At 35.9% G+C, this 14648-nt stretch overlaps 1 protein-coding gene across 4 annotated transcripts in view; it reads right to left on the reverse strand.

The window, feature by feature from the left end:
* Nucleotides 1–14648, reverse strand: part of FucT6 (alpha-(1,6)-fucosyltransferase 8) — an 86745-nt gene that overhangs the window by 20298 nt on the left and 51799 nt on the right. For all 4 annotated transcript variants that reach the window (XM_089092551.1, XM_089092548.1, XM_089092550.1 and 1 more), the window contains one exon: nucleotides 9512–9662. In XM_089092551.1, coding sequence (XP_088948677.1) covers nucleotides 9512–9662 — 151 coding nt within the window. The remainder of the gene's footprint in view (nucleotides 1–9511; nucleotides 9663–14648) is intronic.

Genomic DNA, 14648 nt, shown 5'->3' on the forward strand with positions numbered 1-14648 from the left:
TTGGATGCGTTTCGTGAATTCGCGGGCATGGAAGGGGTGTTAGTCGCCTTCCAATCACTATCGACGATTAAAAAGGGCATAAGCCACTCCAATTTCCAATTGATTGAGCCCTTTTCGAAGTTTCGACGACAACTTACTCGATACGAAGTGCCCTGCTCTATAGGAAAAAATATTAAATAATACATTGTGCCAACATCGTTCGTATATGCCCACAGGGCATAACTTAAAACCCTTGCCCTGAGGGTTGTGGGGGAGTTTCCTCCTTAAAAACATAATTTCTATCTGGAAATCAATTACGCTCAACAAAATGGCTATCTCAAAATTTTGATTAAAGGGGTTTGGGGCGATGAGGGGCGTGGGGGGCTAGTTACCCTCCAATTCCTTTCGACTATTAAAAAGGGCACTAGCCACTCCAATTTCCAATCGAATGAGCCCTTTTCGAAGTTTCTACGACAATTCCTTCGATACGAAGTGCCCTGGTATCGAAAAACCAAAAACCAAAAACAAAAAAAAATAAATAATACATTGTGCCTACATCGTTCTTTACTTAGGCAGCGCGATTGCGCTGCCTATGAAATAGTGGGCGTGGAAGGGGTGTTAGTTGCCTTCCAATCACTTTCGACTATTAAAAAAGGGCATTAGCCATTTCAATTTCCAATCGAATGAGCCCTATTTGAAGTTTCTGCGACAACACGCTCTATAAAAACCTTATATGCCCCCAGGGCATAACTTACAACACTTGCCCTTAGGGCTGTGGGGGAGTGTCCTCCTCAAAACATGGTTTCTATCTGGAGATCAACTACGCTGAACCAAATTGCTATCTCAAAATTTTGATTGGATGTGTTTCGGGAAATGGTGGGCGCGGATGGGGTGTTAGTCGCCTTCCAATCACTTTCGACTATAAAAAAAGGGTACAGGCCACCCCAAGGGCCAACAGAACTAGCGCCTATTAAAGTTTCGGTGAAAGCTTCTTTGATTCATAGTGGCTGGGTTTAAAAGAAAAAATAATAAATAATACAATCAGCCACATTATTCTTATGTATCCTAAGCGTATAACTTAAAACTCTTGCCCTGAAGGTTGTGGGGGAGTGTCCTCCTCAAAAACATAATTTCTATCTAGAAATCAACTACGCTGAAAAAAAATGGCTATCTCAAAATTTTTATTAGATGTGTTTCGGGAAATGGTGGGCGTGGAAGAGGTGTTAGTTGCCTTCCAATCCCCATCGGATATTAAAAAGGGCACTAGCCATTGCAATTTCCAATTGAATGAGCCCTTTTCGAAGTTTCTACGACAACTTATTCGATACAAAGTGCCATGCTCTATAGGAAAAAAATAATAAATAATAAATTGTGCCAACATCGTTCTTATATGCCCACAGGGCATAACTTAAAACCCCTTGTCCTAAGGGTTGTGGAAGAGTTTCCTCCTTAAAAACATAATTTCTATCTGGAAATCAATTACGCTGAACAAAATGGCTATCTCAAAATTTTGATTGGATGTGTTTGGGGGGATGAGGGGCGTGGGGGGGGGGGGCTAGTTGCCCTCCAATCACTTTCAACTATTAAAAAGGGCACCAGCCACTCCAATTTCCAATCGAATGAGCCCTTTTCGAATTTTCCATGACAACTCCTTCGATACAAAGTGCCCTGGTATGGAAAAACCAAAAACCAAAAATAAATAAATAATACATTGTGCCAACATCGTTTTTTACTTAGGCAGCGCGATTGGGCTGCCTATGAAATGGTGGGCGTGGAAAGGGTGTTAGTTGCCTTCCAATCACTTTCGACTATTAAAAAGGGCATTAGCCATTTCAATTTCCAATCGAATGAGCCCTTTTTGAAGTTTCTACAACAATGCGTTCTATAAAAATTTTGAATGGATGTGTTTCGGGAACTGGTGGCCGCGGAAGGGGTGTTGGTCGCCTTCCAAACACTTTCGACTATTAAAAAGGGCACAAGCCACTCCAATTTCCAATTGAATGAGCCCTTTTCGAAGTTTCTACGACAACTTTTTCGATACGAAGTGCCTTGCTCTAAGGTAAAAAATAATAAATAATACATTCTGCCAACATCGTTCTTATATGCTATAAATTAAAACCCTTGCCCTGAGAGTTGTGGGGGAGTGTCCTACTCAAAAATATATTTTCTATCTGGAAATTAACTAAGCTGACAAAAATGGCCATCTTAAAATTTTGATTGGATGTGTTTCGGGAAATGGTGGGCGCGGAAGGGGTGTTAGTCGCCTTCCAATCACTTTCGACTATAAAAAAAGGGCACAAGCCACTCCAATTTCCAATTGAATGATCCCTTTTCGAAGTTTCTACGACAACTTCTTCGATATGAAGTACCCTGCTCTAAAGGAAAAAATAACAAATAATACATTGTGGCAAAATCGTTCTTATATGCCCCCAGGGCATAAATTAAAACCCTTGCCCTGAGGGTTGTGGGGGAGTGTCCTCCTCAAAAACATAATTTCTATCTAGAAATCAACTACGCTGAACAAAATGGCTATCTCAAAATTTTGATTAGATGTGTTTCGGGATATGGTGGGCGTGGAAGGGGTGTTAGTCGCCTTCCAATCACCATCGGCTATTAAAAAGGGCACAAGCCACTCCAATTTCCAATTGAATGAGCCCTTTTCGAAGTTTCTACGACAACTTATTCGATACAAAGTGCCATGCTCGATAGGAAAAAAATAATAAATAATACATTGTGCCAACATCGTTCTTATATGCCCACAGGGCATAACTTAAAACCCTTGTCCTAAGGGTTGTGGAAGAGTTTCCTCCTTAAAAACATAATTTCTATCTGGAAATCAATTACGCTGAACAAAATGGCTATCTCAAAATTTTGATTGGATGTGTTTGGGGGCATGGAGGGGCGTGGGGGGGGGGCTAGTTGCCCTCCAATCACTTTCGACTATTAAAAAGGGCACTAGCCACTCCAATTTCCAATCAAATGAGCCCTTTTCGAATTTTCTATGACAACTCCTTCGATACAAAGTGCCCTGGTATGGAAAAACCAAAAACCAAAAATAAATAAATAATACATTGTGCCAACATCGTTTTTTACTTAGGCAGCGCGATTGGGCTGCCTATGAAATGGTGGGCGTGGAAGGGGTGTTAGCTGCCTTCCAATCACTTTCGACTATTAAAAAGGGCATTAGCCATTTCAATTTCCAATCGAATGAGCCCTTTTTGAAGTTTCTACGACAATGCGTTCTATAAAAATTTTGAATGGATGTGTTTCGGGAACTGGTGGCCTTGGAAGGGGTGTTGGTCGCCTTCCAAACACTTTCGGCTATTAAAAAGGGCATAAGCCACTCCAATTTCCAATTGAATGAGCCCTTTTCGAAGTTTCTACGACAACTTTTTCGATACGAAGTGCCTTGCTCTAAAGGAAAAACAATAATAAATGATACATTGTGCCAACATCGTTCTTATATGCTATTAAATAAAAAAAAAAAGTTTTTTAAACTGCAAGTAAGGAGCGATATTAAAACTTAAGACGAACAGAACTTATTCCGTATATGAAAGGGGCTGTCCCCTCCTCAACGCCTCGCTCTTTATTCCGTATATGAAAGGGGCTGTCCCCTCCTCAACGCCTCGCTCTTTACGCTAAAGTTTGACTCTGTCTCACAATTTTTTTAAAACAATAAAAAACTTTAGCGTAAAGAGCGAGGCGTTGAGGAGGGGACAGCCCCTTTCATATACGGAATAAAGAGCGAGGCGTTGAGGAGGGGACAGCCCCTTTCATATACGGAATAATTTCTGTTCGTTTTAAGTTTTAATGTCGCTCCTTACTTTCAGTTTAAAAAACTTGTTTTTTTTATTTAATTTCTGATCGTTTTTTAGTTAATGCAGCTTTTATTTGCATAAAAATTTTACTTTTCTTTTGCTAAATGAATGTCTTTACAAATTAACTTACGTAACTAACTTCTATATTCGTATATTTTTCTTCTGGCAAAAATTCAAAGTTGCAGATTTTTGCAGATATGAGCTTGAAACCTGTGTAATAGGGTTTTCTGATATGCTGAATCTGACGTTGTGATTTTCATTACAATTCTTTCACTTTTAGGGGAGTTTTCCCCCCTCTATAAAAACTCGAGTAAATTTCCCCAGGCTTGTTGCCTTTGATGAGTAATACTAAACTTAATAAAATTTATATATTTAGAATCAGCATTATAAACACATTCTTCTGATACATTTATTGACATCAAAATTCCGTTTTTAAAAGTTTCGATTACTATTGAGCCGTATCGCTTGTTTTTTTATTGTTTTTTTTATTACGTATATGTTATTACGTATATGAGGGGGTTCTGCCCTTAGACAATACCACGCTCTTTACTTTAAAATTTAAAAAAAAATTTGATTCACAAACCCCTGAATCACAAAGGCCGTTTAATGAGAAGAGATAGGTCTTTTGAAAGCAATAAAAAAAAAACTGTAGCGTAAACAGTGAGGTATTGACTTGGGGGAGAGCCCCCTCACATACGTTATAATTTCTGTTCGTTTTAAGTTCTAATATTCCTTCTTACATTTCAGTTGAAAAAACTTGTTTTTTTTTTATTTAATTTCTGATCGTTTTTTAAATAATGCTTGGAAATCCGGTGCCCCCTTCATAGAAATGTCCCTTACCCCAAAGAAACATCCTCCACGGAAATATTCTCCAGAGTAACTCCCTCCTCTAGCCCCCCTCCAGAAAAAATCCTTCCTGAAAATGGTTGTATACTTCCCAATAACCAATAAATAATGCTGGCAAGTCCGGCGCCCCCTTCATGGCGATTTCCCTTCCCCCATGAAAACTTCCTTCATGAACAGATCCTCCAACATAACCCCCGACCCACCCTTCCCTCCCACTAGCAGAAAAAAAGCCTCCTGAAAACTTCTGTATACTTCCGAATAACCAATACTATATGTTAACATTGGGTAAGGTTCATATCTTTTAGCCCTCCCTCTGGGTACTTCGGGGGATTAAGTCATCCCAAAAGACATATTTATCATATTTTCGACCATGCTGAACAAAATGGCTATCTCAAAATTTTAATCGGGTGACTTTGGTAAAAAAATAAGCGTTGGAGGGGGCCTAGTTGCCCTCCATTTTTTTTGGTCACTTAAAAAGTGAAATAGAAATTTTAATTTTCGTTCCAATGAGCCCTACAACGATATTATAGGACCACTGTGTCGATACGATCACCCCTGGGAAAAAAAAAACAAAAAAAAAAATAAACACACAAACAAACAAACAAACAAATAAACACGCATCCGTGATCTTTCTTCTGGCAAAAAATGCAAAACTCCACATTTTTGTAGATAGGAGCTTGAAACCTCTACAGTAGGGTTCTCTGATACGCTGAATATAATGGTGTGATTTTCATTAAGGTTCTATAATTTTTAGGGGGTCTTTCCCCCTTTTTTTGAAAATCAGCCAAATTTTCTCAAGCACGTAACTTTTGATGGGTAGCTCTAGAACTTGATGAAAGTTATATATTTGAAATCAGCATTGAAATCTGATTCTTTTGATATATCTATTGGTATCAAAAACCCGTTTTCTAGAGTTTCGGTTACCATTGAGCCGGGTCGCTCCTTACTTACAGTTCGTTACCACGAACTGTTTGATAAATTAAAACCCTTGCCCTGATAGTTGTGGGGGAGTGTCCTACTCAAAAATATATTTTCTATCTGGAAATCAACTACGCTGAAAAAATGGCCATCTCAAAATTTTGATTGGATGTGTTTGGGGGAATGATGGGCGTGATGGGGGGGGGGGGGGCTAGTTGCACTCCAATCATTTTCGACCATTGAAAAATGCACTACAAATAAATGTGCATTATCTGTTTAATATACATATACTGATATTTAGTAATCAAAATTTTAATATTATTTGATTTATTAAAGTTATAAAAGTAAAAACATTTATATTTTTTCAGTTAAGTGCAAATTATGTTCTGTCCTTGGGAGGGCATAGAGATTTTGAGCCCAGCTTATATTAATTTCTGCTCGTTTTGAGTTTGACTCGGTTATTTATTATAATTTCTGCTCGTTTTGGGTTTCATTTATTTATCGATGTTGATTTGTGGTAGTTTCACGCTTGGTAGAATCTTTGATTTTATTTTGGCTCATGTTTGGTTTCGTAGAGTTCTTTACTTTTCTTTGAAAAACTTATTTTGTGGAAAAAGTTTTTTAAATAAATTTAGTGGAAAAAAGGTATTGGCATTTGTACAGACGGTGCTACAAACGTAACTGGACATTGCTGAGGAGTTGTTGCAAGAGTAGAAAATGTTATTCACCATTTGTCTACCCATTGGCATTTTGTCTACCCATTGACATTTTGTCTACCCATTGCATTATATATACATGGTGAGCAGCTTGTGGCAAACAAAATAATGTCGCTAGAAATAAAAGTATTATCCAGTGCTATAAAACTTGTGAAAGAAATTAGACACAAAGCTCTGAATTCTCGGATGTTTAAAATGCTCTGCGAAGAAATGAGTTCCCAGTACACTAACCTTCTTCTTCACGCCGAGGGGCTATCGAGGGGTTTAAAATACTGAGCTGACTGTTCGTCTTGCGTGAAAAAATGAGTTTTATTTAAGCGGCAAAATAATCATAAATTTCAAGGACTCTTGTCCGATGATGAGTTTAATGAGTCTTGTCGAAGATGAGTCGATGAATTGTCAAAATGAGCTAAAACATATCTCTGTAAGGACAATTTAAGGACGTGTTTACATTACGGGGAGAAATAGACGGTTTTCAAAAGAAAATTACTGTGGCAAATGCGGTTGGCAGATGGACATCTACTGATGTTTATAAATAATGATGAATATTTGGAAGGGAAGGATCTCAACCGTCAAGGGGTATCCATGACTGTTCAAGAGCATTTATAGTCACTGGCATAATATTTTTATTACCCAAGGGAAGAAGATCCCAGACATGCAAATATGTGGATAAAAGATTCACTTACATCTAACATCGAAGAGGACAAATTAAGCATAAAAGAAACAGAAAGCCTCATTGATCTTTTTTGTGTTGATAGTCTCAAATTAAAATTCAAGTCCTCTTTATCAAAAGCTCAGTTTTGGGTCTCTCTAAAAAATGAATACCCATTGTGTATATATATATATATATATATATATATATATATATATATATATATATATATATATATATATATATATATAGATATATATATATATATATATATATATATATATATATATATATATATATATATATATATATATATATATATATATATATATATATATATATATATATATATATATATATATATATATATATATATGTATATATATATATATATATATATATATATATATGTGTGTGTGTGTGTGTGTGTGTGTGTGTGTGTGTATATATATATATATATATATATATATATATATATATATATATATATATATATATATATATATATATATATATATATATATATATATATATATATATATATATATATATATATATATATATATATATATATATATATATATATATATATATATATATATATATATATATATATATATATATATATATATATATATATATATATATATATATATATATATATATATATATATATATATATATATATATATATATATATATATATATATATATATATATATATATATATATATATATATATATATATATATATATATATTACTGGTCCGTGGTCCACCAATAATAAAATGGTACATTAAGTGGTCCATGAACGTCTAAAGGATGGCGACCGTTCGCCTACATACATCAAACGAATCTACTTTACATAATAGTAATAATAATGCATTTTACCCTCTTTAAAAACATTAAAATGCCATTAAAGAGAACTACATAAAGGAAAAAAGAAAATACACGAAAACACACAAACGAAAATACACCATAAGAAGTAAAAACAGCACAAAATGAACTTAAATATCATCTAATCAAAACTACAGCTAGGAAATTAGAAAATTAAAAGAACTCTGATGAATGCCACTACTATTTAAACACGGACGCAATTCAGAGGAGAATCAACGATACGCTCTCTACGCTTTTGCAACCTTGTCGAAATTTCGTTCATTGTTACAGAAATAAAAAAAAAAAAAAAAAAAAAAAAAATGTATTTCTTAGCGACGTAAATATTCCTGATCCAAAAAAGAAGGCCAAGAAAGACTTACAGTAACTGAACAACTATCTACGAATTATAAGGCGCTCAGTCTTGTTAAGACTTTCAAACCGGTGCATTAAAAAACGTGGGGGAGCGAATTGCCTTGTAGATGCTCCCTAAGCTATTCTTATCAAACTGCTCTTTTAATTTGACAAGCATAAACGAGTCTTACGAAGCTTTTTCCTTGATAGCTTGAATAATAAGAGCTCGCATATTCTTCACCCAGACACTAAGAAGTTGTTTAAGCTGCTTTAACGTATCCGTAGATGCAATTTGAGGATGATCTGACTAGAAGGCTCACTTGCTCCAGATTGTGGAAGAAATACCACAGATTCAGAAGCCTCTAAGCAAAGACGTATATCTAAAGAATAGATTGGCAAATACTAATGGCAGTTTAAAGTAAATTAAAATGTTGATCTAGCAAAACAATATCATTAGCATAAGACAAATGGCTGATACCAATGAGCTGATCAATCATGAAAGGGGGAATATGTCTAGTAGCTGTCCGGACAGCGTTAATAAATAAAGCTGGATTAAAAGGTAATCCCTGTTTGCCCCTCTCTTTACTGGAAAACAAACATTTTTTTTCATCAGGTTCCTCTTGGCCCAAAGAATTACAAATAAAATCAGTGACCAAAATTTTTATGTTCGTTTGCGGGCCTCCTAATAAACATCCCCTTAACTCTAGAACCAAGAAAAGATCCCTGAAAGCTTCAAGCCAACTGGGGTACCCAGGATCAAACATGTATCCGCCTTTCAACTGTAATAGCTATCTGTGAACAAATGACCATTTGCATTATTATGGCACTTCACTTCAGGCACCCAGGGGCTGTGAAGGTCATGTCATTTCAAGAGGTGCATTTATTGGACCTTCCGACTATTCTGTCAAATATAGCTATCTGTAAATTCTGATAAGATGTCTTAGGGAGCTACGGAGAAACAAGTAACAAAAAGAGTGCAGTTGTGGGACTGGTTTTCTTCCAATCACTTTCGACCCTTAAAGGGGCACTAGAACTTTCAATTTGCAATCGAATGGATCCCGTCCCAAGGTTTTGCGACCACCCCTTCCATGCAAAGTTGTCATAGAAAACAATATATATGGGAGGCTCTTTAAGGCAACACTAGAGCAATACCTCTGAAAAATAAACAGAACAAACTTCCGATAAAAAAAACTTACATGCCAAATATTCAGAATATAATAAAAAATCGATGTCCATTGAAATATTTTGTCTCATTTGACCTCATCTCAATGAGGTTAAAATTTAACCTCACTTTAGAACAATTTAAAGCATCATATTTCGTGTTTGATTTAAAATGTATAAGAAATATAACCGACCTGCGATGAAAATGTACAGACCAAAAAATCGGAATGCGCTAGAAAATGGATGTCTGTTAGAATACCTCTCAGTGAGCTGTCAGAATATCTTGTGGCAACAGCGGCACCTTTGGCAATATCTGGATCACCCAAGAACTTGTAGTCTGGATAGCTAAAAAAATAACCAACAATAATTTTCAAAATTATGCTAGATATTCGATGTCAGTTAGAACACTACTTAGTGAGCTGTTAGAATATTTTGCAGCAACAGCGGTACCTTTGGCAATATCTGAATTGTCCAAGAATTTGCAGTCCCAAAAATGGTTAAGAAATAACCAAAAATGGTTCTCAAAATTGGGCTAGATGATCAATGTCGATTAGAACACTACTTAGTGAGCTGTCAGAATATCGGGCAGAAACAGCAGCATCTTTGGTAATATCTATTTTACCTAGATATTTGGTAATATCTAGAATTCGGAATCGGGACAGCTAAAAATAATGAAGAATAATTTGCAAAATTGTTTTTTTCCAAAAATAATTTCTAAAAAAAAAAAAAAAAAAAAAAAAAAAAAAAAAAAAAAAACATCATATGCATCAAATTCTTGTTCAGAGGGCCTGTTATTAAAGGATTATTTTATTAATGTTGGTAATTTTGTTTTTTTTTCTCTATTTTTTTCCGGAGGAGGCGTACTATTGATTACTACAAATTATCCATGATTGTTTAATTAGCTTTTTTTTGTTCCATGGCAATGGCACAAAATAATCTTTGAGTTAGGATCCAAATCCTTCCCTTAAGGAAAGATTTTTCATAATTCATTAATTTATAATAGTATAATAACTATGATAGGAATCTGTTTTTTTTTTGCGAAACTAGTATTTCCCTATAGTTTTTAGCTTGCAAGCTTGAATTTACTGAACTTTAATTCATAATTACTAATATCTAAAATTATAAAACAAATTATAGCAAGAAAACTTGAAATTATCATGTCCACCGTCAGTGCCTTCTGAAATGGGGATGTATACCCCTACCAGGAACAAGAACAGGATTTTATTATTTTTTTAGGTGGGGGGGGGTAGGGTTGGGGTGCCCATTAATGCAACTGATATTGACAATTCGAATAAGAAGCGCACGGAGATTCGGAAATACTTTGAAGTCTCAGGAAGGGTTGGCCCAAAGACCCCCCCCTGCTGCGTACGTTGTTGGCCCCTGCTACCCATCAAAAGACCCAATAGAAAGCTAAGAAGATATTTTTTTAACTTCAGAAATAACAACAATTGATAATAATTAACTAGTACTAGGTTCTTAATTAATTTCTACCGATTCAGATTTTTTGTTGTTAATTCTGTCGACTACGTTTTATAGAATGTAAATTAAAAAAAGAAGTTTTTTTCAGCTGAACGTAAGGAGCGATATTAAAACTTAAAACGTACAGGAATTATAACGTATATGAGGGGGTTGCCCCCTCCTCAAAACCTCGCTCTCCACGCCAACGTTTTCTGGCATTTAATAAAAAGTTACCTGTTGTTCTAATTAAACGACCCTTGTGTTTCAGGGGTTGTTTTTAAAGAAGGGGGACAAAATTCAAAGTTTAGCGTAAAGAGCGAGGTGTTGAGGAGGGGCATCCCCCTCATATACGTAATAATTCCTGTTCGTTTCAAGTTTTCATGTTGCTCCTTACTTTCAGATGAGAAAACTTGTTTTTTTTTTTATTTAATTTCTGACCGTTTTTGAAATAAATTCAGGATATCTGGCTCCATCTCCACGAAAAAATTCCCTCCCCACGAAAATATCCTCTGAGCAATTCAATCCTAATGAAAATTTACCCCGGACAATTAGCCTTAACATCTCCACGCGTGGAATTGAATCGGTAAAGAGAAAGCAAGACATATAAAGAAATTTCGTATTATAATTCTGGCAAATTCGCCCAGTGTGAAATTTCCCCTGATAAGTTCACCTACTGGCAAATTCCCTCTCCGTGGAAAATTCTCCCCATGCAAAATCCTCCCAGCAGAAAATTAATAAGCCCTCTCCCGAAGTTTTAGGCCAACTGGGTCGATACGATCACCCCTTGGGAAAACAAAAATAAACAAATAAACACGCATCCGTGATCCTTCTTCCGGCAAAAATTACAAAATTCCACATTTTTGCAGATAGGAGCTTGAAACCTCCACAGAAGGGTTCTTTGATACACCGAATCTGGTGGTGTGATTTTCGTTACAATTCTATGACTTCTAGGGGGTCTTTCCCCATTTTCTCGAAAATCACACAAATTTTCAGACTTGTAGCTTTTGACGGGCAAGGCTAAATTTAATGAAACTTACATATTTGGAATTGGCATAATAAGCCAATTCTTTGATATATTTGTTGATATCAAAATTCAGTTTTTTTAGAGTTTCGGTTACTCTTGAGCCGGGTCGCTCTTTACTTACAGTTCGTTAAAACGAACTGTTTCATGCTCTTACCAATTAGATTTTTGTTATTAAATCTATAATAATAATTTATTTATAACCCACTGCAAAAACAATGTGAAAAAAGTGAAGTAAAGAGAAAAAAGAAGAAAAATAAACACACACAACACTTAAGGTAAAATAAACAAATAAAACGAACATTCAGCGAAACAAACGAATAAAAATAATATATTTCTTACCACTTACAAAAAGAAAAAAAGTGAAATACCAGGCAAGAAAACAAAAAACTACAAATAAGCAAAAAAATACACAAAACAGAAACAACAAATTAGCTAAACAGGCGGATAAGACGATGGTTAGGACCAAGACGGATTGCTGCCTCGTCAATTAAATTCGAACTCAATTTTTTCACTGAATGAACAATATATGTGGCCTGATTACTGTGGACTGATTAACCTCCGGTTCCGGAATGATCGCGGTAAATAAAGTAAAAACTTGCAATAGCGATAGTAATTCGTCTTGGCCCTTTTTACGTCACCTTCGTTCAGAAGCATAGTTACACCAGAGCAGAATAACATGGAATGGTCGCAAAAACTCGAGTACAGCTTTGTTAGCGCTTGCCGCCGGAAATGTCCACGATTTCCAACAATTTTAGAATATCCCAGTTTAATCTTATTCTTAATATCACTGACCTGATAAAGTTACTTTTTTTTAACTTCTCTTTATAATTTTCATTATATAGGGTAGCAGTGCTTTAAAACTAATAATCTGTAAAGAGTCTGCAACTAAATTGTCATGGCAAATGAGTATTGCTAAATATGAACATCAATATGAATGCCGGCAAATTGTCTGAAAGCAAAAAGAACTTAGTGAATTGCAGACAGAGATCCCGAGCCATCGAAAAGAGGTGACTTGAGGTATAGAGAAAGAGCTGCAATCCAAAGGACGAGACGAATTAATCCCATTAAAAATAAGATATTCACATTTATCGACATTTAGGAATAGCCCAATACTTGCAAATGCAGCGGCGACGGATCGGACAGAACGCGCTAAACCAAACTCAGTTCGGCTAATAAGAAGCAAGTCTTCAGCATAAGCTAAGTATGATGCGTCTGTGAATCCCGTAAGGCAAGAACTACGTATACCAGACAAAACATGTTCAATAGAAGCAATACAGATATGAGGAGAGAGAACTCCCCCTGCCTAACTCCACACTCAACTGGTATATGTCCGAAAAAATCCCCACTTCCTGACTTTAATCTTAGATATGAATTTGAATACCAAAACTTCAGAACAAGAATCCCAGACGCATTCACACAGAGCTGACTAAGAGCATAGAAAGCTTAGACATTGCAAATACTATCAAATGCTTTAGATATATCAAGGGTACAAAAATGAAAACTATAACTATTTCGAGTGGCTTCCTTAATAAGCTGCGCTAAAACGCGGTGAGCATGTTGACAACTCAAACCTGACCTGAATCCAAACTGTTTAGCCTAAAATTTGCAAATTCATCAATGTGTGGAAGCAATACATACTCAAATAATTTACTTAGAGTAGAGGCGACAGTTGGTATTCAGACTCCGTTGTGTTAACACCATCTTTTTTCGGATATAACCTTACTCAAGCTGAGAAATTTCCCGGTGGACTGTGATTTTGGATTTATTTTTATAAGCGGATTCCCGTTTTGCAGGCTATTTCAAATTCCCTTGGGACAGTAAATTGTAGTTGAATATCTATGCAATAATTGAATAGAGATAGGTGCTAATAACTAGTTTAGACTTAAACTTATGCATTACTTAAATGGGTGAATGTGGTGTATATTGAATATATTCATGATTGTGGTGGAGCTTGTCCATTCTGCGCTGCTCAATTTTGTGCAGTCCAATTTTCATGAAGGAGTGGATAATGAAATTATTGCCAAACATGCGGCTGACTTTTTTGATGAAAAATCTATTATGATAGCTAAGACTGACCTATGGTCTCGAGTGTTCGTGGACGAACGTGTGCCTGGACGGAAAAGGGATCTAGCTAATTACCGTCACATAAAGGATATAATTAAGACCTTTCAGAAGTGTGAGTCTGATGATTTTATTTTGCCTACTTACGTGATTCTTTTGCCTACCGAGGTTCCTGTCATTCCAGCCGTTGCATATTCAAGCCCCGCATCAAAGCTTCTAAACATTGACTCCGAACTCAAGAAAATCCGTGAGAAAATTGTGTCTTATGATCTAAATTTCCCTACTCCTAGAGACCCCAGGCCCGAGCCAATCGCTGATAATCATGCCATTATTGTCATTTCAAAAGTTGCATCCCACCTTAATAATCCTGCAAAACGCCGTGAAGTGATCGACCTTATACCTGGTCATGAATGTATTCATAGCATAAAGCCATTCGGCGATAAATTGGTGGTGCGGATTAATCAGATTGCTGCTAAGGATTTTTGCGATTCTGTTTCCTCTGTAATGCGCAACTGTGACGTCAAAGTAAATGAAACAAAATATATCGATATTGTGAAAGGTTTACCAAATGCCTTTGACGTGGGCATGCTAATTGGCTGTGATAATATTAAGGATGCAAAACGAATTGGCAATTCTTTTGCTGCTAAAGTGTTTTTTGAAAATGCAATGGCTCTTGCTAATGCGCTGAAGCTTGGCGTTAAAGCTGGAAATGCGATTTTCCGTGTTCATGAGTTCTAGCGTCCACCGACGTGCTGCTATACGCCTAATCACCTAAAGGCCTCTTGTAA

The sequence above is a fragment of the Artemia sp. Qi Xiang Cuo genome, chromosome 7, assembly GCF_049724085.1.
Source record: "Artemia sp. Qi Xiang Cuo chromosome 7, ASM4972408v1, whole genome shotgun sequence".
Lineage (NCBI taxonomy): Eukaryota > Metazoa > Arthropoda > Branchiopoda > Anostraca > Artemiidae > Artemia > Artemia sp. Qi Xiang Cuo.